Raw genomic sequence first — 23,541 nt, 5'->3', positions numbered from 1 at the left:
TGAGAACGGATGGAACATTCCACGTAGAAAAAGTGGTTGCCCTGGCACCGTCCACGTGTTGTGGCTTGCAGTTTGATGCAGTGTTGCGCCCTGTCTGCAACAGGGCAGCTGGAAAACCACTAAACTGTACAGGACTGGAGTGGTTCCAAATTAGGTTCAGATGTGTAGATATATGGTGAACCAGAAACATGTGTTTTTGGGGGGTGGAAAGTAAATAAACAGCAACTCTGCCGCTTCCGCTTCCGGTGTTTATCAATTAAACTTATCAAATTAGCAAAAAGTACCTCACGCGAGAATAAGTTGTAATTGCATAACTTTGAACGAATAAACCTTACCGTCTCTTTGGAGTATCTCCGGACATCGGGCTCACTGTTGATGGTAATGGCGTCCACACGAATGAAGGTTTCCGTACCCAAATGGATGAACTGCTCTTGCACTCCACCAGACGTTATGTCCGGCACCTCAGTGGGGTTGAAAACCTGAAGCTGTGTAATAATTTGAAAAGCGATTTAGATAAAATGTCGAACTAAGTTGCTTTAAAACATGGAAAGTTGAATTTAAGATATTTGAAACCCATTTCATAACCATCAACCAAGATTTGGAGATAATTCTTAAACCACTGTTCAACTGAACAAGATCTGTTTTACATAAGCAAACAATACTCACACTGAATCCGATGCTGTTGAACAGATTGTAGAAATAATCGTTCGCCGACCCGTTCACCAGTAGCACCAGTCCCATCTCCGGTCCGGTCACATCGAGATAGTACGACGGAGGATGAATCCTTTTGTCAGCAGTTTGTGATGAAACATAATGACAAGAAAATACATTCAGCAAGTCTAAACACAGAATCATCATCTTCGTCATCATCATGTTTCTCTTCTGTAGGAACCCAGTTTGATGAGGAAAAGAAAAGAAAATCCTGCCCGTCCCGATCAAAGCTGAACAAAACTGGAACCTCAGATTTCCCCGTGAGCAACACACACACACACTCACTCGTTATCTTCGGTGTGTCCGATAAAGTTGAACGTGCAGCAGAAGCCGTAGTGGGTTCGTCTCACCTCAATCATATCGTTTTTCGTCATACACGGCAATTCGATGCTCTTCCAGAAGCACCGCAGCAGCATATCTTCACAGCGGGGGGAAAGCTAGTATGATAACGGAGAAGGGAAAACTTTTCAGACATTTTGGGATCAAGACTTGAGGAGAAAGCAGGCCGCAGCAGTTGCAGCAAGCGATGAACGGCTGCTGGCCAGCGGTAAGGATTCGGAGCTTTTGAAATCTTTCGATTAGAAGAGGTTAGCGATTCTTTGTCAAATTGTCTCCTTAAATTTTGTTAGAATGTTAATACTATTCTCATCCTAGGATTTCAAATCATAGTTCAATGAAGTTTTTTTTAAATTGCTTGCTTTATCATTTATTTTGTCCTTCATGGCCTTTTGAACTCAGCCTTAATTAATTCTCTGGTGAGTTTTCAAAAAGCCGTAAGAGCCATTGGTAAACAAAGCCCTTTTTGCATCGGTATTCGACATACTTACGATAAACCAATTTAAAAAATACTAGAGATTGTTCATCTACACGTCCTTCAAGTGCCCAAAACTAAAAACAAATGAAATATTGTTGCAATTTCAAGAAAAACGAAAATGAGTGTCGGAGGTCACGGTGGCTTTAACGGCTCACCCGAGAATATTATTTTATATTTTTGCCTTCTTCACTGAAGTAAGGCTGTCATCCTGCTCTAAAACTGAGCTTTTTATTAAAAGCTCGAAAACCCACTTTCATGTTTACATATTAGAGTGTAACAAAAATGACTTTTTGGTGGGAATTCAGGGGTTTGTTCTGGTGGGCATACTGAGCCCATATTTCAAATATGAGCCTGATTGAACGTAACAGGAGCTGGCGCTTTGCATTTGAATTTTAAATGAGATTTAGCCAGTAAAAAGATTTTTCAAAATATCAGTTTTTAGGTACTTTGGCCCCACATCACTGGGGTGTAGGCTATAGATCCTTGCGCATGTTTTGGTATATATTACAATGAAATTTGGAGCACCCTTAAGCGAAAGTTGGAATTTTTTCGAAAAATCGGTCCTAGTAAAATCAAATGGCGTCTCGGACGTCGCGAGGTGCGACGCAAATCTTTATGAATACATGTATTTTCAGAGCTGTACCTAGAGGTTGGCGCAGTTGGCGACCGCCAAGAGCGCTAGCCCTTGGGAGCACCGAAATCGATGATTATACAAAATTTTCATGTCAGTTATAACATCCTCATTAAGTATTTAAAACAGAAAGAGCGCCAAAATATATATAGTACAACTACAAATAACTAGATACTTTGGTTAAAAATATAAACAAAAATTGATTTAGGGGCGCCAAAATCAATTGTATGAATATTTCTACTCGAGCGTTTTTTTTTAATTTATAAACAATGCTAAATTTTTTTTTTCATCAAAGAAGGGCCCTTAAGTGACAGAATAAGTGGTTCAGAAAAGCATTTCAAAATTAATACAGCATTAGGTTTGGACCGTTGTTTAATGAAGTTTAAGTTAACGTTCTAGACTAAAAAAATTACAACTATATGTTATTTTCACGTTAATATGGCTGTGAATTACAATCAGTCAAATTGTGAAAATAATACAGCCATATTTTGAACTTCTTTGAAAATGAAATTGATTTATCATTGAAACTTATACGTTTCTCTTGAATTTTTTTTTTCTAATTATACCGAAATGAAATCCAATGCCTTATCAACTAAATATTTTTACGAATTCGGGAATGATTTATGCTTTTACAATCACATTAATATTAGATCAGATCAAATTATGCATGCTTAGAACATATCAAATTAGTTAACAAGTTATAGCAAAATTTATTATGATTGAGCATTAAATTCTGTGCATTATAAACTGTGTTTCTGATTTTAACCATCATATTTATGTCTCCAATTGCAATTACAAAACCTAAACTCATCGAAGCAATCATTGGAAATTAACATCAATTTATCAAAATGCTTGTAAATTTGGGAGGGGCGCCATATTGATGCTTCGCCAAGGGCGCCGTGGACCCAAGGTACGGCTCTGTGTATTTTATACTAGAAAATTAATAACAATGTTAAAAATTTTGTTTCCGCGTTTGGTCGTTAGCATTAGTCACAAACACTTCAAAGGGTCTTGTTTATACGAGCTTTCCAAAAAATAAAACGCTTTTAAAATCTTATGGTTGAGTTTTAGGAATAACTTAGAATAGCTGGCCTAATTGGTTTTTTTTCTATTGGAGCTGTAAATTTGATTGGAAAAAATGCCATTTAACATGAATTAGAATAATGTTTACCAAATTTTTGGAATAGGGGTATAAAAAAGATTCATCTACTTGATAAAGCTTTTGACGTATCGAAGGGCTTCAAAGGATCTTTCAAAGGGCTTCAAAAGATCTTTAAAATGCAACTTAGAGAATGGAAATTGACCAAGTTTTACGAAAATGCGAGCAAGTTTAAGATTTTTCATATTTTTTGGACCTTAAAATTCAATGCTCATTTTACCCCACTTCCCTTTGTCATAGAGGGCTCATATTTGGAGATACGACCTCTAGTACATATCGAGCAAATTATAAATACTGCCTCTTAAAATCCATATGACTCATCTTAAATTCAACACCCCTTATCTTTTACATAAACTTTTTTGTTTTTGTCTACTTCACATTTTTGTTGAATTTCGTTTCACTTTAAAAAAGTTACTTTCAGGGTTTCAAAATGCAGATGATTTTTCAAAACGTATTAAAATTAAAATCCGCAAAGTTTATTCGATTTCCGAAAATTCAGTTGCTTATCTTACGATTTTAATGGCATCGATTTTCAAACTTTTTTTTTGTTGTGAAAAATATGTTTTTTTCGGAACTTTACAATTTTACACAAAAGTTCCTTTAACGCAAAATGTCTATTCCTTCACGCCTTCGAGTTAAAAATCGCTGAAAAACGTGTCTTGACGTGTACCGTAAACCGGGGTGACTTTGATAGGATTTCAATTTGTTTTTAGAATATTTTCCAACAGGTAAGGTTTTTCTCAAGATTATTATTTTTAAAACATGTACTGGGGTAGGCCACACAAAGTCCATGCGCTATTTTGGAAAAAAAGTTTTTTCAATAGTGTTTAGAAAAATAGTTATGTTAAAAATTCTTAGTTTTAATTCCGGGGTGACTTTGATAGTCATAGTTTTTCTTGTTAAAATCATATTAAAGATGTTCAAACTTTATTTATACGTTAAATGTACCATCACTAAAGTAGCTGATATAGTTTGTAAGAAAAAAATCAATGTTTATATTAAGTTAACTAAGTTTATAAGCTTTTTAACAAAATACATATAAATTTTAGGTAAAATTGTTAAAAAGTCGGAATTTTGCCTGAAATTTGTTAAAAATAGTTTTGTTGATAAAATTATCGATTTATATTGCATTTTAAACTGAATTTGAAGCACGAATCACAAGTTTTCACATTTTACATGAAATTTGTTCAACTGAATTTGCCTATAAATTTGGAGATTTTGTTTAATTGTGTTTCAAAACACATATTATTTATTATTTACAAACTTATTTAACCTTCTCCTAGTGGAAAATTGTCCAAAGAATCCGAAAATGCATTCCGTTTTCCGATTAAAAATCATGTTCATTGAGAAAGTCATGACACTTTGAGAAGTTTAAAATAATGACTTTCATCCACATTTTCTTAACTATAGTTAACTAACTTTATAAACTTTTCAAAAATTTATGAAAAGTTCTTCATGAGGTACTTTGAACACTTATCTACCACGGTCAGTATGTTTCTGAACCATTCCTTACGTATTTTAATTGTACTCTTCATTTTGCGGAAAAATCGCAAACCTATCAAAGTCACCCCGGCTATCAAAGTCACCCCGTTTTACGGTACTAATAAAATCGATTTTCCAGTCCAGAAATTGATTTATTTTGAGGCGCTCCCCAAAGTTTGAGAATGATTGGTTCAGTTCAGTTCTCACTTTGCGCAAAGGGATTATATTTTCCAGATACATTTGCATGGAAAAAATATTTTTTTTTTTCAATTTGGATGTTAAAAATCAATTCATCAATTTAAATACAGATTATTTGACTGAGGTTGGCCCAGTTTTTCAATAATTTTGCTTATTAAATGAAAACTCTGAGAATGAAATAATCGTTGTCAATATATAAAAAAAAACAATTCCTAATTCAGAAGAATTTTGAGGTAAATTTACATTTCATGCCATAAAGCTTTGATTTTGCTGAGAACCGATCCAATGCCGTCCCATAATAGTTGTCCTAATGGCTATCGATTTGAAGGCACACGACCACCCACCTTCGTTAGCGCTTCGAACGCACTAAAGATCCCGGAAGCGTTGCTGATGTCGTGCACGTCCAGAAACTCCTGAAACTGCGTCATCTGGTGCAAATTTTCGTAGTCAAAGTCGTACAGCTTCCCCAGCAACCGTACCTGCTCCAGAAAGTAGCTAACGTTACGCCCGTCCGGGTCCTTTCGGGCGAGGACCTCGGCATAGCGGACGGCAGCGGCGCGGAAATCCGATTATTGTTGCACAACGAAATGGCCGGAAAGGGAACGTTTTGGACCGGGTAGAGGTGTCGTGCAGCGTTGTGATTAGCGGGCTGGACGTGAAGCCGATCCAGGCCGTGTTGAGAATGGCAGCCAGGACGGCCGCCTCGATGACGAGAATGAAGAACCACATCAACCTGTGGGGTGTAACGGGTTAGAATCGGAGTTGGGTGAATTCGTGATAATTTAAGCTTGAATAAAAATGACATTTTACATGGAATTTTGTTTGAATTTTAGAAACAAAATACTAATCAACTTGATGGTGGTTTTCCAAATCTGTTCTGAACATTTTCAATTAAAATCTGTCCGATTAGTTTATGCTGGTCATTGTGTGAAACTCTGAGGTTGAAACTAACCATACGTTCATTAAATTACTTGTCAACTCCGCATAAACTTGTTAAAAAATTTATCCAGAAATGAAAACCAAATAAATAAATTAGCACGAGTTGATCATAATTTTATTTAAAAATGATTTTTTTGATACTTTTAAATTTTTGCTTTGTTTGTGCTATCTTGACAGGAAAACATATTTTTTAGCAGATCGTAAAGATGTAAATTTGAGGTTAACAAAAAGCAGCTTTATAAAACTTTAGAAAAATGTGGACAAAGAAATCTGACAAACATTCTTTTATAAGAAATGCCTAACAGTTCAACTCACCTCTCCCAAATGCTGCGATCCTTTTGCACCATCTGCCGGTAGCAATGCGTCGTGATGGTGTCCCAAAGTTGGAACAGCTCGCGCTTGAAGCTGTACCGTTTCCGGCCCGGGTGGCCACCGCCGGCTCGCCTCTGCTGATGGAGTCCCCCAGCGTGACTTTTTGCCGAATCACTCGAAGATTTCGTGACACTTGAGACGGCCCGTGACGAAAGGTCGAGCCCACTCACCTGGCGCAGGTTGGCGGGATTTTGCCACGGCTGCCGCGGATCAATCATCATCACCATCGCCGCGGTGTTCGTTCACTTGATGAGGGGAGAAGAAGGAAGAGGACTCGTCGTTCGATGGATGACAAATTATTCAAGCGTAACAATATCTGCAGAACGTGTCTTATTGCATCTTTATTTAGCGAGGGGAGAAAAAGGATGCGTAAGATGAGAAAACTGGACAGAAAAATCATCAGAGTGAAAATAAATAGAATCTTTGAATAAAAAATTGTAAAAGATTTTATAATCAAATGTAAAAGCAATACTTAATATATGGCCCCCGTTTATTGTTTTGAGAAGAAGGGGTGCAAATGCAAAAACTTCCAATAAAATTTGCTTTGACCTTCCGAGCATGGGTAAATAATAAGGGAAATGCGTTATAATACCTTTCTCTGGTATCAATACTAAATTTTGGTATTCCTAGATCCTTCAAAATATGCTTTAAGGATTATACAAGAGCAAAATGTGGAATTATACCAATTTTAGGTAATGTTTTGATATTGCAAAATTGCTCAATTTATCAATGATGGAACACAATAGTTTGGTATTTCTTTGGTATTAAAATGTTTTATCAAACTCCTCTGAAATTATTGGAAAATTTTGACCGATATTGACAAATAATAAAAATAATAAAGCGAATGGTTTCATTGAAACCCAAAACTTGATTTTAAACAAAAGGTTAAAGCTGAAAAAAAGGTTAAAGCTGATTTTAAAATCTGTTGATGCACCCACTAAGAAAATTTGTAAAATAGTTGAATTTCTCTGATCCCGGATAACCAAATACCAAAATTTACGAGTCAATCGATAGATTATTCGCAGCTGTAAAAAGTAAAGTAAATCTTTCCCAGTTCCTGAGGGGGAACACCCTTGAGGAGTATCGGGGCCGGCATTTACAAAGCGGATTCAGTGGCAGTTTCATTCTCAACATGTTAACATGTTAAGGTTAATGTTAACATTCCATAAGTCGCCTCCCTAAGGTGTCGTGATAAGGTCCAGTTTGTGACGATACACTACCTTCCCTTTACTAAGCAATCGATTCCAGAAGGGAAAAGATCACCAGTTGTGTTAGTCCGAGCCGGGATTCGAACCTCGATCTACCGCTTACGAGGCGGAAGCGTTACCACTGGGCTACGTGGCTCGGTCGCAGCTGTCCATACAAAAATGATGTATAAAAATTCAAAAATCTGTATTTTTTGAAGTCATTTTTTAATCGAAATCGACCAAACGTTCAATATTACGCGCTTTTGAAATGTTTGTCTTGATTTAAACGTTTTGAAAATATTGTTTTCGAAAAGATTAGAAATTTTCACCAATGATTCATAATTTAACATTGTAAATCGGACCATTAGTTGCTGAGATATCGACATTTGAAAATGGTGGGTTATTTGTGTGAAACTTAGAGAACACCATTTTTTCTGTTTTTAAATCTTTACATGGCTATGTCTCAGCAACTTAGAGTCGTATCAACAAAGTTAAAATAAGAAAAATAAAGAGATTTTTTTCAGATTTTCAAAAATATTTTTTAAGCTGGGCAAACATAAGTACTAATTAACAAAAAAATAATTAATCAAGGTTTCATTAAGGTACTTTTTGATTGCAAATTTGATTTTGCATCGAAAAATGAAGTTGAAAAAATTTTGCGACCGATATTTCAATTTTATTGAAAAAAATCAGAATGGATTCAAAAATTCATAATGAGATCAAGGATTTTTTGCCCATATTGAAAATTTCTGAAAAATTGGCATTTGATGTCTCCTTAAACATATCAGGAAATAAACAAAAATAAAAAAATGTGTTATTTTTGCAAATCAAGTTTTAGTGACAAAAGTTAAATTAAAAATTATCACACAATCATTTTTTCAGTGTAGTTTTTATGCATACCTACAACTTTGCCAAAAACACCAAATCGATCAAAAAATTCCTCAAAAAGATAAATATTTTTGAATTTTCCCATATCATTTTGTATAAAGAGTTTTCTCTTGATCAGGTGATTTTCAAATAAAAATTCTAAATAAAAGTAATAAGTCTAAACAAAATTGGCATATTTTGCTGAAATCAAATTTTCGTTGGCCTTATCTTGAAAACGGAGCCCTTTATCAAAAAATCTGTTAAGTATTTTTCGATTGCAAATTCAATTTTAACGTAAAAAATCATGTCAAATTTATTTTTGCATGAAATTTAGATTTTTTTTTCTAAAAATCACTACTTTTTTCGACCATACCATACTATGGCTCAAAAGTTGCGAGTTTTTGTGCTCTAAAACGTATAATAAAATCTCGATAATCTTATATTCATATTTTGGGAATTTTTTTGTGAAAAAAGTTAATTTAAAAATCAGCAAACTTTTTATCCGTGTACCTATTTTTTCTCAATAGTCCTTAACAATACCTACAACTTTGCCCAAGACACCAAATTGATCAGAAAATTCACTCAAAAGTTACATTTGTTTGAATATTTACGTACCGTTTTTGTATGGACAGCTGCCAAAATTGTATGGAGACTTGTATGGGTGAACCAACGACACCAAATACCTTTTTGGTCATAGGTATGGCTCCCACAAAGTTTGAGCCAAACCATAAAATACAACAAAAAAAAGGTCGAAATCGGTCGATTTCGTAGAGAATTGCCCTGTTCATTAGCCATTTTTGCCTTCCTCACTGAGGTAAGGCTATAATACTGCTCTAAAATGAACTTTTTATTAAAAGCTTGAAGACCCACCTTCATATATACATATCGACCCAGAATCGAAAACTGAACAAATGTCTGTGTGTGAGTATGTGTGTGTGTGTATGTATGTATGTGTTCAAAAATCTTGCCAAGTTTTCTCAGCACAACCGATTTTGATCGAACCAGTTGCATTCGACTTGGTTTAGGGTCCCATACATCGCTATTGAATTGTTTGAAGTTTCGATAAGTAGTTCAAAAGTTATGTAATAAAATGTGTTTTCACATATATCCGAATCTCAATTATATACATGTAAACGATGTCCGGATCCATCATCCGACCCATCGTTGGTTAGGTAATTGAGAGACCTTTCCAACGAGTTCACAACATTTAAGATCTGGCAACCCTGTCTCGAGTTATGACCACTTAAGTGATATTTATGTAATTTTTTGAAGCCGGATCTCACTTAAATGTATGTAAACGATGTCCGAAACCATCATCCGACCCATCGTTGGTTAGGTAATCAAGAGACTTTTCCAACGAGTCCACATAATTGAAGATCTGGCAACCCTGTCTCGAGTTATGACAACTTAAGTTATATCTGTGTACTTATTTTTCTGGACCTAAAAAAATAGCTGAAATATGTGCCCAAACCACTCATATTACCCATTGTTGGTAAAAAGTGAGGAAGGCATCAACCACACAGGTGGATTAAGTTAGTTTTTGTATATGGAGCCAGTTATTTAAATAAGTTTTCAATTCGTAATTTGAATATTGCTGTAACTCAAACACGTTGCATCGTATCCAAAAAAGGTCATAGTTAAACGTGTAGGAAATTGGACGGGATTTCTGAAAAACAGTTCTTATTCTATAAGATTTTGTGATTTTAAGTTTAAAAGTATAAGCGATGAGCGCACGATTTTTTCGTTCAAAATAGTTGTAGAAATAGCCTTAAACGTTACATAAAGACTCACGAAAAATGCAGGATGGAGCAACTCTTCTTAAAAATACAAAAATCATTCCCTAAAAGGTTTTTTTTGAAAAGTGGTCTAAACGTCAATATTTTTAAAACCGAAAGCGAGATTCGATTCACCAGACAATTTTACATAAAAGTCTTTTTATTGACTAATGTCCTTAGTCAAATCCTTGTGATATTCCAGTGACTTTACAACACGCAGAAAAATAAGGCATATTTGAATCAACAAAACGTTTTGTTGATTTGAAAATCATTATTTTTGTTGAATCAACGCTAAACGTCAAAGCAGCTTTTTCGAAACAACAAAAAACTTTTGTGGAATTGAGAAAATCAATGTTTGTTTCAACGCAAAATCGGCGTTGATTATATTCAACAAAAACTTTTGTTGATTCAAACCTCGTACAGGCTGATTCTACAAAACATTTTTCTGTGTGAAATTAAAATATTGAAAAAAAAAACAGGGATTTTGGTCAGGTTTTGGTGGTTTCTGTCCTTTTTTTATGACATTCTTCATTTTTCCGTTTCGAAAATATATTTTACCAGAAAGCTCGTCCAATATTCCATAAGTTTGGCTTTGACAGCATTACAATTGGAAAAATGGGCCTGCAAATATAAACTTAATGACATTGCTCAGGATATTTTGTCAGTGTAGTTTGTTTGATGGTAATAACCTGGATAGTAAAATAGCTTACACCAATTATAAAACGAGTTCAATTGAAAAGCTGTCAGAGACAATCTTATGGGAAATTGGACGAGTTTTCCTGTGGAAATATGTTTGCGACTGAAAAATCAATTCTGTCACATAAAAATGGCATAACTTCATTCCTTTCTTATCAAAATGATAAACTTCATTGCAGTATGAAATATGAAATTCCAAAATAAAATTATTTCAAAAAAGTTCACTATTAAAGCATTCCGTGCTGAAAATTGTCCACCGCGAGATTCTTACCGTCTTCGGTCTTTGCACAATTTGCAAAGTTTTGCCACTCGATAGCAGATTGAATGCCGAATCCATCGTGGGAAGGAAACCCGACACCCAGCGACGACAGCAGACTCCCACGCGATTGCCGACTGACTGTTGCGCTCAAGCTGACTGACTGAATGACTGAACGGTTGGCAGGAGACTGACTGAAAGAAAATGGGAGGAGGGGAGGAAAAAAGTAATAGAACACGAAAAAAAAAGTGTGCGAGAAATCGTGAATTTCGATTCATGAATTCGTGAATAAATTTGTGCATGATTTCGTGATACCTTTCATGATTTCATGAATTTTATTCATGAAATCGTGCATAAAATGCACGAATTTATGAATTTTATTCATGGCTAAAATATTTTACGAATATTCATGAATTTTCCTTCATGAAATCATGCATATCAGTATTCATGATTTCATGACTGATTTACATGAAGTCATGACTAAACTTCATGAATTCATGAAAAATATTCATGATTTTACGATTATTTATGCATGCGTAAATTTTACGCCGTAAAATTTTATTCGCGAATTTATGAATCGTGTTTTTCATGATTTCATGAAAGTTTACATGATTTCATGAATAAAATGCATGAATTCGTGCATAACATTCATGGGTTTATGAATTTTTATCCATGTTTATGACGAGTGATCTTGATCAATCAAGAACAGTTTCGCTCGAACTGTCAAGTTTGTTTTTCGCTTGCCAGTTCAGCCGCGTGTTTATTAGCCACGAAGTCAATCGCGTTGTGACTTGTCGTGTCCTGTTTGTTGTGTTTGACGGTGAAAGTGACCGTGATTTGTGGACCCGGGATTTAGAGGTGCTGTCCACCGGAACCGGGAAAAGATCTGCGGCCGTTCCGTTTGAAATGGCAACGGAGCCAAGAGCTAGCAGGAGGAGGACCAAGTTGCAGGAAGAGGACCGGGCGGCAGGAGGAGGACCGAGCGGCAGGAGGAGGACAGAACGCGGGAGGAGGACCGAGCGGCAGGAGGAGTAACAAGGTAAGAGTGAGGACAATCTGCAAAAGACAGAACAGTTCCCGGTTGGTTCGCGTGTTTGTTTTGATTGCCGAATCAAAGTGAACATGGTCCATAAGACTGTTCCCGTGTTTTATCTCCGCGTGTGACAGTTTCTTGGTCGCGGACTCGTAGGGATTTCGGTTTTCTGTCAATTGTCGGGGCATTCTACGCGTGTGACAGACTGCGAGGTTTGTTTTGGTTTTGGAAACGAAAAATCCCGTTTTTATTGGTTCCCGTGGATGCGCTGAGTGACATTTCGGCGATTTGTTTTGAGCTAGAAATGGGGACAGGTAAAGTATGTTAATAATTTTAATGATTTTAATATTGTAAGCATAAGCTTTTTTTAAGCATTTTAAGCAATTATATTTTCTTAGGTACTTTAATTTTGTAATGTATAATAAGTTTTTTGAATTACTATTATTTTGAGGTATGTTAAATATGCTAATGAATTTAGGTATTTTTATTTTTCCAGGTATGTAAATATTGTGACTTTTAAAAGTTTTTAAGTACTTCAAGTATTTTAAATATTCAAAGTGTTTAAAGTTTGTTGAGTATTTAAATAATTTTAAGCATTTATTTTTTCTAGGTATTTTAATATTGTATAAGTTTTAAAAATATGTTAAGTATTTGAAATATTTATTTTTGAAGTATGTTTAATATGCTAATGATTTTAAGTATATTCATTTGTTAAGGTATTTTGATATTATATGTTTTTAAAGTTTTTAATCATTTCAAGTATTTGAAATTATTGAAGTGTTTAAAATTTGTTAAGTATTTAAATAATTTTAAGCATTTAATTTTTTCTAGGTATTTTAATATTTCAAGTATTTCAAATATTTTAAGTATTTGAAATATTCATTTTAAGGTGTGATTCTAAGTATTTTCATTTTTTCAGGTATTTTAATATTCTATGTTTTTAAAGTTTTTAAGTATTTCAATTATTTTTCCAGGTTTTAAAATTTTTAAGTATTTCAAGTTTTTTAAGCCTTTGAAAGATGTTCTTTAAAGTATGTTAAGTATGTTAATAATTTTAATATTGTAGCTAATTACTTTTAAAGTATTTAACATATTTAAAGTATTTGAAGTATTTTGAGTATTTTATGTATTTAAAGTTTTTTAAGTATTTAAAGTATTTTAATTTATTTAAGTATTTTAAGTATTATAAGTATTTTAAGTATTTTAAGTATTTTAAGTATTTTAAGTATTTTTAAGCATTTTAAGTATTTTAAGTAATTTAAGTATTTTAAGTATTTCAAGTATTTTAAGTATTTTAAGTATTTTAAGTATTTTAATTATTTAAAGTTTTTTAAGTATTTAAAGTATTTAAGTATTTTAAGTATTTTAAGTATTTTAAGTATTTTAAGTATTTTAAGTATTTTATGTTTTTTAAGTGATTTTAGTATTTAAAGTATTTTAAGTATTTTAAGTTTTTAAAATTTTAACTATTTTAAGTATTTTAAGTATTTCTAGTATTTTAAGTATTTAAAGTATTTTAAGTATTTTAAGTATTTTAAGTTTTTTAAGTGATTTTAGTATTATAAGTATTTTATGTATTTTAAGTATTTTAAGTATTTTAAGTATTTTAAGTATTTTAAGTATTTTAAGTATTTTAAGTATTTTAAGTATTTCAAGTATTTTAAGTATTTTAAGTATTTTAAGTATTTCTAGTATTTTAAGTATTTTAAGTATTTTAAGTATTTTAAGTATTTTAAGTATTTTAAGTATTTTTAGTATTTAAGTATTTTAAGTATTTTAAGTATTTTAAGTATTTTAAGTTTTTTAAGTGATTTTAGTATTATAAATATTTTATGTATTTTAAGTATTTTAAGTATTTTAAGTATTTAAAGTATTTTAAGTTTTTTAAGAATTTTAAGTATTTTAAGTATTTTTAGTATTTTAAGTATTTTAAGTATTTTAAGTATTTTAAGTATTTTAAGTATTTTAAGTATTTTAAGTATTTTAAGTATTTTAAGTATTTTAAGTATTTTAAGTATTTTAAGTATTTTAAGTATTTTAAGTATTTTAAGTATTTTTAGTATTTTAAGTATTTTAAGTATTTTAAGTATTTTAAGTATTTTAAGTATTTTAAGTATTTTAAGTATTTTAAGTATTTTAAGTATTTTAAGTATTTTAAGTATTTTAAGTATTTTAAGTATTTAAAGTATTTTAAGTATTTTAAGTATTTTAAGTATTTTAAGTATTTTAAGTATTTTAAGTTTTTTAAGGGATTTTAGTATTTAAAGTATTTTAGGTATTTTAAGTTTTTTAAGAATTTTAACTATTTTAAGTATTTTAAGTATTTCTAGTATTTTAAGTATTTAAAGTATTTTAACTTTTTAAGTGATTTTAGTATTATAAGTATTTTATGTATTTTAAGTATTTTAAGTATTTTAAGTATTTTAAGTATTTTAAGTATTTTAAGTATTTCAAGTATTTTAAGTATTTTAAGTATTTTAAGTATTTCTAGTATTTTAAGTATTTTAAGTATTTTAAGTATTTTAAGTATTTTAAGTATTTTAAGTATTTTAAGTATTTTAAGTATTTTAAGTATTTTAAGTATTTAAAGTATTTAAAGTATTTAAAGTATTTAAAGTATTTTAAGTTTTTTAAGAATTTTAAGTATTTTAAGTATTTAAAGTATTTTAAGTATTTTAAGTATTTTAAGTATTTTAAGTATTTTAAGTATTTTAAGTTTTTTAAGTATTTTAAGTATTTTAAGTATTTTAAGTATTTTAAGTATTTTAAGTATTTAAGTATTTTAAGTATTTTAAGTATTTTAAGTATTTTAAGTATTTTAAGTATTTTATGTATTTTAAGTATTTAAGTATTTTAAGTATTTTAAGTATTTTAAGTATTTAACGTATTTAAAGTATTTTAAGTATTTTAAGTATTTTAAGTTCTTAAGTATTTTAAGTATTTTAAGTATTTTAAGTATTTTTAAGCATTTTAAGTATTTTAAGTATTTTAAGTATTTTAAGTATTTTAAGTATTTTAAGTATTTAAAGTATTTAAAGTATTTAAAGTATTTAAAGTATTTAAAGTATTTTAAGTTTTTTAAGAATTTTAAGTATTTTAAGTATTTAAAGTATTTTAAGTATTTTAAGTATTTTAAGTATTTCAAGTTTTTTAAGCCTTTGAAAGATGTTCTTTAAAGTATGTTAAGTATGTTAATAATTTTAATATTGTAGCTAATTACTTTTTAAAGTATTTAACATATTTAAAGTATTTGAAGTATTTTGAGTATTTTATGTATTTAAAGTTTTTTAAGTATTTAAAGTATTTTAATTTATTTAAGTATTTTAAGTATTATAAGTATTTTAAGTATTTTAAGTATTTTAAGTATTTTAAGTATTTTTAAGCATTTTAAGTATTTTAAGTAATTTAAGTATTTTAAGTATTTCAAGTATTTTAAGTATTTTAAGTATTTTAAGTATTTTAAGTATTTTAATTATTTAAAGTTTTTTAAGTATTTAAAGTATTTAAGTATTTTAAGTATTTTAAGTATTTTAAGTATTTTAAGTATTTTAAGTATTTTAAGTTTTTTAAGTGATTTTAGTATTTAAAGTATTTTAAGTATTTTAAGTTTTTTAAGAATTTTAACTATTTTAAGTATTTTAAGTATTTCTAGTATTTTAAGTATTTAAAGTATTTTAAGTATTTTAAGTATTTTAAGTTTTTTAAGTGATTTTAGTATTATAAGTATTTTATGTATTTTAAGTATTTTAAGTATTTTAAGTATTTTAAGTATTTTAAGTATTTTAAGTATTTTAAGTATTTCAAGTATTTTAAGTATTTTAAGTATTTTAAGTATTTCTAGTATTTTAAGTATTTCAAGTATTTTAAGTATTTTAAGTATTTTAAGTATTTCTAGTATTTTAAGTATTTTAAGTATTTTAAGTATTTAAAGTATTTTAAGTTTTTAAGAATTTTAAGTATTTTAAGTATTTTTAGTATTTTAAGTATTTTAAGTATTTTAAGTATTTTAAGTATTTTAAGTATTTTAAGTATTTTAAGTATTTTAAGTATTTTAAGTATTTTAAGTATTTTAAGTATTTTAAGTATTTTAAGTATTTTAAGTATTTTAAGTATTTTAAGTATTTTAAGTATTTTAAGTATTTTAAGTATTTTAAGTTTTTTAAGGGATTTTAGTATTTAAAGTATTTTAAGTATTTTAAGTTTTTTAAGAATTTTAACTATTTTAAGTATTTTAGGTATTTCTAGTATTTTAAGTATTTAAAGTATTTTAAGTATTTTAAGTATTTTAAGTTTTTTAAGTGATTTTAGTATTATAAGTATTTTATGTATTTTAAGTATTTTAAGTATTTTAAGTATTTTAAGTATTTTAAGTATTTTAAGTATTTCAAGTATTTTAAGTATTTTAAGTATTTTAAGTATTTCTAGTATTTTAAGTATTTTAAGTATTTTAAGTATTTTAAGTATTTTAAGTATTTTAAGTATTTTAAGTATTTTAAGTATTTTAAGTATTTTAAGTATTTTAAGTATTTAAAGTATTTAATGTATTTAAAGTATTTTAAGTTTTTTAAGAATTTTAAGTATTTTAAGTATTTAAAGTATTTTAAGTATTTTAAGTATTTTAAGTATTTTAAGTATTTTAAGTATTTTAAGTTTTTTAAGTATTTTAAGTATTTTAAGTATTTTAAGTATTTTAAGTATTTAAGTATTTTAAGTATTTTAAGTATTTTAAGTATTTTAAGTATTTTAAGTATTTTATGTATTTTAAGTATTTAAGTATTTTAAGTATTTTAAGTATTTTAAGTATTTAACGTATTTAAAGTATTTTAAGTATTTTAAGTATTTTAAGTTCTTAAGTATTTTAAGTATTTTAAGTATTTTAAGTATTTTTAAGCATTTTAAGTATTTTAAGTATTTTAAGTATTTTAAGTATTTTAAGTATTTTAAGTATTTTAAGTATTTTAAGTATTTTAAGTATTTTAAGTATTTTAAGTTTTAAGTGATTTTAGTATTTAAAGTATTTTAAGTATTTAAAGTTTTTAAGAATTTTAAGTATTTTAAATATTTTAAGTATTTTAAGTATTTTAAGTATTTGAGGTATTTTAAGTATTTTAAGTATTTTAAGTATTTTAAGTATTTTAAGTATTTTAAGTATTTTAAGTATTTTAAGTATTTTAAGTATTTTAAGTATTTTAAGTATTTTAAGTATTTTAAGTATTTTAAGTATTTAAATATTTTAAGTATTTTAATATTTTAAGTATTTTAAGTATTTTGAGTATTTTAAGTATTTTAAGTATTTTAAGTATTTTAAGTTTTTTAAGTGATTTTAGTATTATAAGTATTTTATATATTTTAAGTATTTTAAGTATTTTAAGTATTTTAAGTATTTTAAGTATTTTAAGTATTTTAAGTATTTTAAGTATTTCAAGTATTTTAAATATTTTAAGTATTTTAAGTATTTTAAGTATTTTAAGTATTTTAAGTATTTTAAGTATTTTAAGAATTTTAAGTATTTTAAGTATTTAAAGTATTTTAAGTATTTTAAGTATTTTAAGTATTTTAAGTATTTTAAGTATTTTAAGTATTTTAAGTATTTTAAGTATTTTAAGTATTTTAAGTATTTTAAGTATTTTAAATATTTTAAGTATTTTAAGTATTTCTAGTATTTTAAGTATTTTAAGTATTTTAAGTATTTCTAGTATTTTTAGTATTTTAAGTATTTTAAAGTTTTCAAGTATTTTAATTATTTTAAGTTAAGAGTTGAACCAGTTTTCGGCTTAAAAACTCTTTAATAAAGTATACAAAAAAGTTTTTAGTTTTTAAGCATTTTGAGCATTTTATTTATTTTTGTATTTTGCGTATTTCAAATATTTTGAGTTTTGAAGTATTTAATTTATTTTGCCTATTTTGAATAGTTTGAGTTTTTGAAGTATTTTAAGATTTTAAGATTTGTTGAGTATGTTGAGTATTTTATTTCGGTGTTTTTTTATTTTCAAATTTTCAATTCAACTCTCTATGAATCTATTTTCGTCAAATTAAAGTGTTTGATCATCTGCATTAACAAAAAAAAATCCCATTATTGTAATTAATCACTTTATTGTAACTGGAGTTCTTAATGAGACAAAAAATAATGGCTTAATTATACGAATTATCGATTATTCTATTATGCACTCAGACAATCAGACAATCGAGTCCAGACACATGAAATCCCTTAGGCCTTTTTGTATTTAATTAAAGTTTTTGTTGTATTTTTGTAAAGAAACGATCGGTACCCAATTAACGTTTCCGAAATGCTCATGTCAAGTTTTGAATGTTGGTTTTACTAAAGTTATGATTGTATTTTTCATTTATTTTTGAACATCACATAACTGGGACCTTTGTAAATTTAGAATTCTTCCGCAGTGACCGGTAATCAGTTCCAAGATGGCCAGATGGAGCCAGAGTACATTGGCATCACATACAATGGCCACAGTTTTAAATTTCATGAATTTTGATATGTCACAAGACAGGGTTCCTTGCACATTCCAAAATGTCCCTAGTGACCACCGGGAACCGGTGACCGGTTCCAAAGTGGCCAAGTGGGGCCAGAGTACATTGGCATCACATACAATGGCCACAGTTTTAAAATTCATGAATTTTGATATGTTACAAGACAGGGTTCCTTGCACATTCCAAAATGTCCCCAGTGACCACCGGTAACCGGTGACCGGTTCCAAAGTGGCCAAGTGGGGCCAGAGTACATTGGCATCACATACAATGACCACAGTTTTAAATTTCATGAATTTTGATATGTCACAAGACAGGGTTCCTTGCACATTCCAAAATGTCCCCAGTGACCACCGGTAAGTGGTGACCGGTTCCAAAGTGGCCAAGTGGGGCCAGAGTACGTTGGCATCACTTAAAATGGCCAAAGATTTGAATTTCATGAATTTTGATATGTCACATGACAGGGTTCCTTGCACATTCCAAAATGTCCCTAGTGACCACCGGGAACCGGTGACCGGTTCCAAAGTGGCCAAGTGGGGCCAGAGTACATTGGCATCACATACAATGGCCACAGTTTTAAATTTCATGAATATTGATATGTCACAAGACAGGGTTCCTTGCACATTCCAAAATGTCCCCAGTGACCACCGGTAACCGGTGACCGGTTCCAAAGTGGCCAAGTGGGGCCAGAGTGCATTGGCATCACATACAATGGCCATAGTTTTAAATTTCATGAATTTTGATATGTCACAAGACAGGGTTCCTTGCACATTCCAAAATGTCCCCAGTGACCACCGGTAAGCGGTGACCGGTTCCAAAGTGGCCAAGTGGGGCCAGAGTACGTTGGCATCACTTAAAATGGCCAAAGATTTGAATTTCATGAATTTTGATATGTCACATGACAGGGTTCCTTGCACATTCCAAATTGTCCCCAGTGACCACCGGGAACCGGTGCCCAGTTCCAAAGTGGCCAGGTGGGGCCAGAGTACATTGGCAATACATAAAATGTCCTCCGTTTTTTCACAAAACAGGGTTCCTTGTCAATTCCGATATTCGCACCCAGTGGAACAATATGGTAAATGAACAGAAAAAGTAATTCGGAAATTTTGAAAATCGTACCATGAAATCGTGAATATTATGAGTTTTACTTTACGAATTTTTGAACTATGCATATTGGGCACGAATAAACCAGTAGCCGTGAATAAATTTGCATGATTAGACATGCCCGAATATACTCGTAAACGTGAATTAAATTCATGAATTCATAAAAAAAAATCACGAATTTATGAAATTTATGCATGATTTCATGAAGTTTATACATGATATCTCGAATTTTTTTACGCCTTCAAAAATAAATCATAAAAAATATTCCAGAACTCATGAATTTTGTGCACGAATTCATGCATAAAAATTCACGATTTCATGAATTTTATGCATGAAATCATGAATTTTTATTCACGATGTATATTTTTTCGACCGTAATCATGAATTTTTATTCATAAAATCGTGAATATTTTTCACGACTACATGCATCTATTTCATGAAATCATGAACATTATTCACGTTTACGAGTGAAATCGGCCATGGAAAGTCATGCATATTTATTCACGATTCCTGGATAATTCGTGCCCAATATGCATAGTTCAAAAATTCGTAAAGCAAAAATCGCGATATTCACGATTTCATGGTACGATTTGCATGATTTCGGAACACTTTTTTCCGTGAAGGACGTGTTTCTTTCCGGCGCAAGGATCAAAGCTAGAATGATGATTGTTTTTCCTTTGCCGTGCTGTTGCCTGCCTCGGTGCGTTCCAAGCAGCAATGTTCGACGTTGGGTGGAAAATCACCACCCCCTCCATATTTGATGAAGTCGTCCTTTTATGTTGCGGGTGTTTTTCCACTTGAACCGCTTTCTGTGTGCTCTCTGGTCTGTCTCACTTTTGTTATGTTGTTTTTTATTCATTGATGGCGATGATGATGTTTCGAGAGGAATATCCATTTCGGTGCCCTCGTGTGCATGTGTGGCAATTGATGGTGATTTTGTATTTTTTTTTTTGTTTCGATCTTGTAATGCAAGGAAAAATAAAAGGGGTAAACGAGCACGCACATGTCACGTTTGACCCCGGAAAGAGTGTCGGGAAATCCGTTTTTATGAAACACTTATAATACATCAACTCAGGTATTTTCATAGGGTGATAACTGTTGCGACACTGAAAGGATTTGGAGTAATCATTGAAACTTTATCATCATAAAACACGTATTTAAACAAAAAAAAATTTAAATATATTAATTTGGACTTTTATAAATTAAACAAAATTTGCTTTATCTTTTAATTTGTAATAACATCGAAACTAATAATGCTTTATTGTTGAATATGATACTTTTATTTTTTGATTCTTTTTTCTTATGCCAAAAATATGTTTTGAAAGAAAACTTTTTTAAGCAAATCTCATTTCAAAATCAAATTATTCGCTCTACAGCATTGCCTTGGCGTTCTCGATTGCGAGATTCCTACTCGAAACTAGGTGTCCGAAGGCTTGATTGTTGAAGGCAATTGCAAATCTCTTTTTACACCTTAGCTTCCATCCACTCCGGGATTCGAACTGACGACCTTTGGATTGTGAGTCCAACTGCCTACCAGCGACTCCACCGAGACAGGACCCAGGGAGACGACTCCTGCACCTGGACTGAGCAAACGACCTAACCACTAGGTTAGACCGGGATCAACATTTACTTCCCTGTCCGACGGGAGGCGTGATCAGACAAATCTCGTCTCAAAATTTGCCACCGGGACCTTCTGGGATCAAACCCAGGCCGACTGGGTGAGAGGCAACCACGCTTGCCCCTACACCACGGTCCCGGTTAATCTCATATATCTTTCCTTATCTTTACTGTTGAAAGGAAAATCATTTTCTAAAATAAGAAAAAATAAATTTATTACTCACACTTTTCAGTGAATAATTTCCAATTATTATCTTAATTGCTATGGAATTTGGTTATTGATTTCCGTAGGAAAGAGTGAAGAGACTTCAGTCTATGGCTTCATCCATATAGTAAAGCAAAGCATTCCACTTTGACGAGCCCCGGGTCTTTTGTGGGCTCTGTAGCATTTCTAGGCATCCGAAGGTTATGTGTGGTGAGTCACCGAAAACCTCTTTTCGCAAATGGACCGACGTTTGACTTCCCATTCGATAGAAGGCCAGGAGGATAAGGCGGGAATCGAACCGCTAACCACCGCGCAACGAGGCCCCCCATATAGTACGTGACGCTAAAATCAGCCAAATTTACCCCCCTCCTCCCCTCCCTTTGACACGCTTTTCCTATACTTATTTCATGCAGTGTCACACTTGCTCAGACCCCCTCCCGTCCAAGAGCGTGACATACTTTATGGACACGTTTGCTATGTTCAAGAATGTTGTGAAGATGATTAAAAAATGGATCATCATGGCTGAGCTTTCGTGACCAAATCACACTTTATCAAAAATTTATGCAAAAAACTGTGCGGTTCAAACTTTTTTTTACAAGCGGATTCAGTGGCTCTTTCTTAACATAATGGTAACATGTCGAGACTAATATGTTAACACTTCATAGGTCGCCTTCCTAAGGTGTCGTGATAAGATCCAGTTTGTGACGATACACTACTTCCTTTACTCCCGAGCATGGGTAAATAACAAGGGAAATGCGTAATAATACCTTTCTCTGGTATCAATACCAAATTTTGGTATTCCTGGGCCCTTTAAAATTTGTCTTGAGGATTATGCAAGAGTAAAATGTGCTATCATACCAATTTAAGGTATTGTTTTGATATTGCAAAATTGCCGAATTTGTCAATGGTTGGACACCACATTTAGGTATTCTTTTGGTATTACAGTGTTTTATCAAATTCCTCTGAAACTATAGGAAAATTTTGACCAATTTTGACAAAATAATTAATTTTGCGCTAAAATGATGTCTCAAAGCGAATGCTTTCATTGAAACCGGAAATTTCAAACTTGATTTTAAACATTTTTTGATATACCCCCTAAGGAAATGACTTGAAATTGAGCAACTCTCTACGAAATCGGCCGATTTCGACCATTTTTATTTTTTGTATTTTTTTATTTGACTCAAACTTTGTGGGGGCCTTTCCAATGACCAAATAAGCTATTTTGCGTCATTGGTTCACCCACAAGTCTCCATACAATTTTGGCTGCTGTCCATACAAAATGGTACGTAAATATTCAAACAGCTGTAACTTTTGAGTGAATTTTCTGATCAATTTGGTGTCTTCGGCAAAGTTGTAGGTATTGTTGAGGACTTTTGAGAAAAAATAGGTACACGGAAAAAAAAATTGCAGATTTTTTAATCAACTTTTTTCACTAAAACTCAATTTCCCAAAATACATATTTTTTTATTTTCGAGATTTTTTGATATGTTTTAGGGGACAAAATCCACCAACTTGAGCCATAGAGAAACATGGTCAAAAAATCTGCCGCCAGTTATGGTTTTGAAAAAATAGTGATTTTGGAAAAAATGATGTTTTCATGCAAAAACAAGTTTGACATTACTTTTAATGCAAATTGAATTTTCCATCGAAAAGTACTTTACAGATTTTTTGATAAGGGCCCCGTTTTCTAGATATAGCCACCGAAAGTTTGATTTTTAGCGAAATATTTGTAGTTTTTCAATTTTTAAAAATAGTGACCATGAGTGACCATTTCTAAAAATTTTTTGAAAAGTTCAGAAAATTTGCTATAAAATTGTCTAAGAGACATTGAAGATTGGACCTCGGCTTGCTGAGATAGAGCCGCTTTGAAAAAGAGATACGAAAATTGAAGTTTTCTAAATCTCACCAAAACAACCCACCTTTTGTACTGTTGTACTTCGTTCAGTTACGTATTGCTGCCATCAGATTGTGTTTGTTAGTCGCTTTTTTTGGAATTTTTTTGGAATTTTTTT

General features: G+C 30.8%; 1 protein-coding gene across 1 annotated transcript in view; it reads right to left on the bottom strand.

Moving 5' to 3' along the window:
- Nucleotides 1–23,541, bottom strand: part of LOC6033673 (pickpocket protein 28) — a 64,521-nt gene that overhangs the window by 7,227 nt on the left and 33,753 nt on the right. The window contains 7 exon segments of the mRNA XM_038262609.1: nt 336–485; nt 667–784; nt 997–1,148; nt 5,340–5,557; nt 5,560–5,616; nt 5,619–5,728; nt 6,250–6,506. Of these exon segments, the coding sequence (XP_038118537.1) occupies nt 336–485; nt 667–784; nt 997–1,148; nt 5,340–5,557; nt 5,560–5,616; nt 5,619–5,728; nt 6,250–6,506 (1,062 nt within the window).

Source organism: Culex quinquefasciatus, chromosome 1, assembly GCF_015732765.1.
Source record: "Culex quinquefasciatus strain JHB chromosome 1, VPISU_Cqui_1.0_pri_paternal, whole genome shotgun sequence".
Lineage (NCBI taxonomy): Eukaryota > Metazoa > Arthropoda > Insecta > Diptera > Culicidae > Culex > Culex quinquefasciatus.
This window is presented reverse-complemented; position numbering and strand designations above follow the sequence as displayed.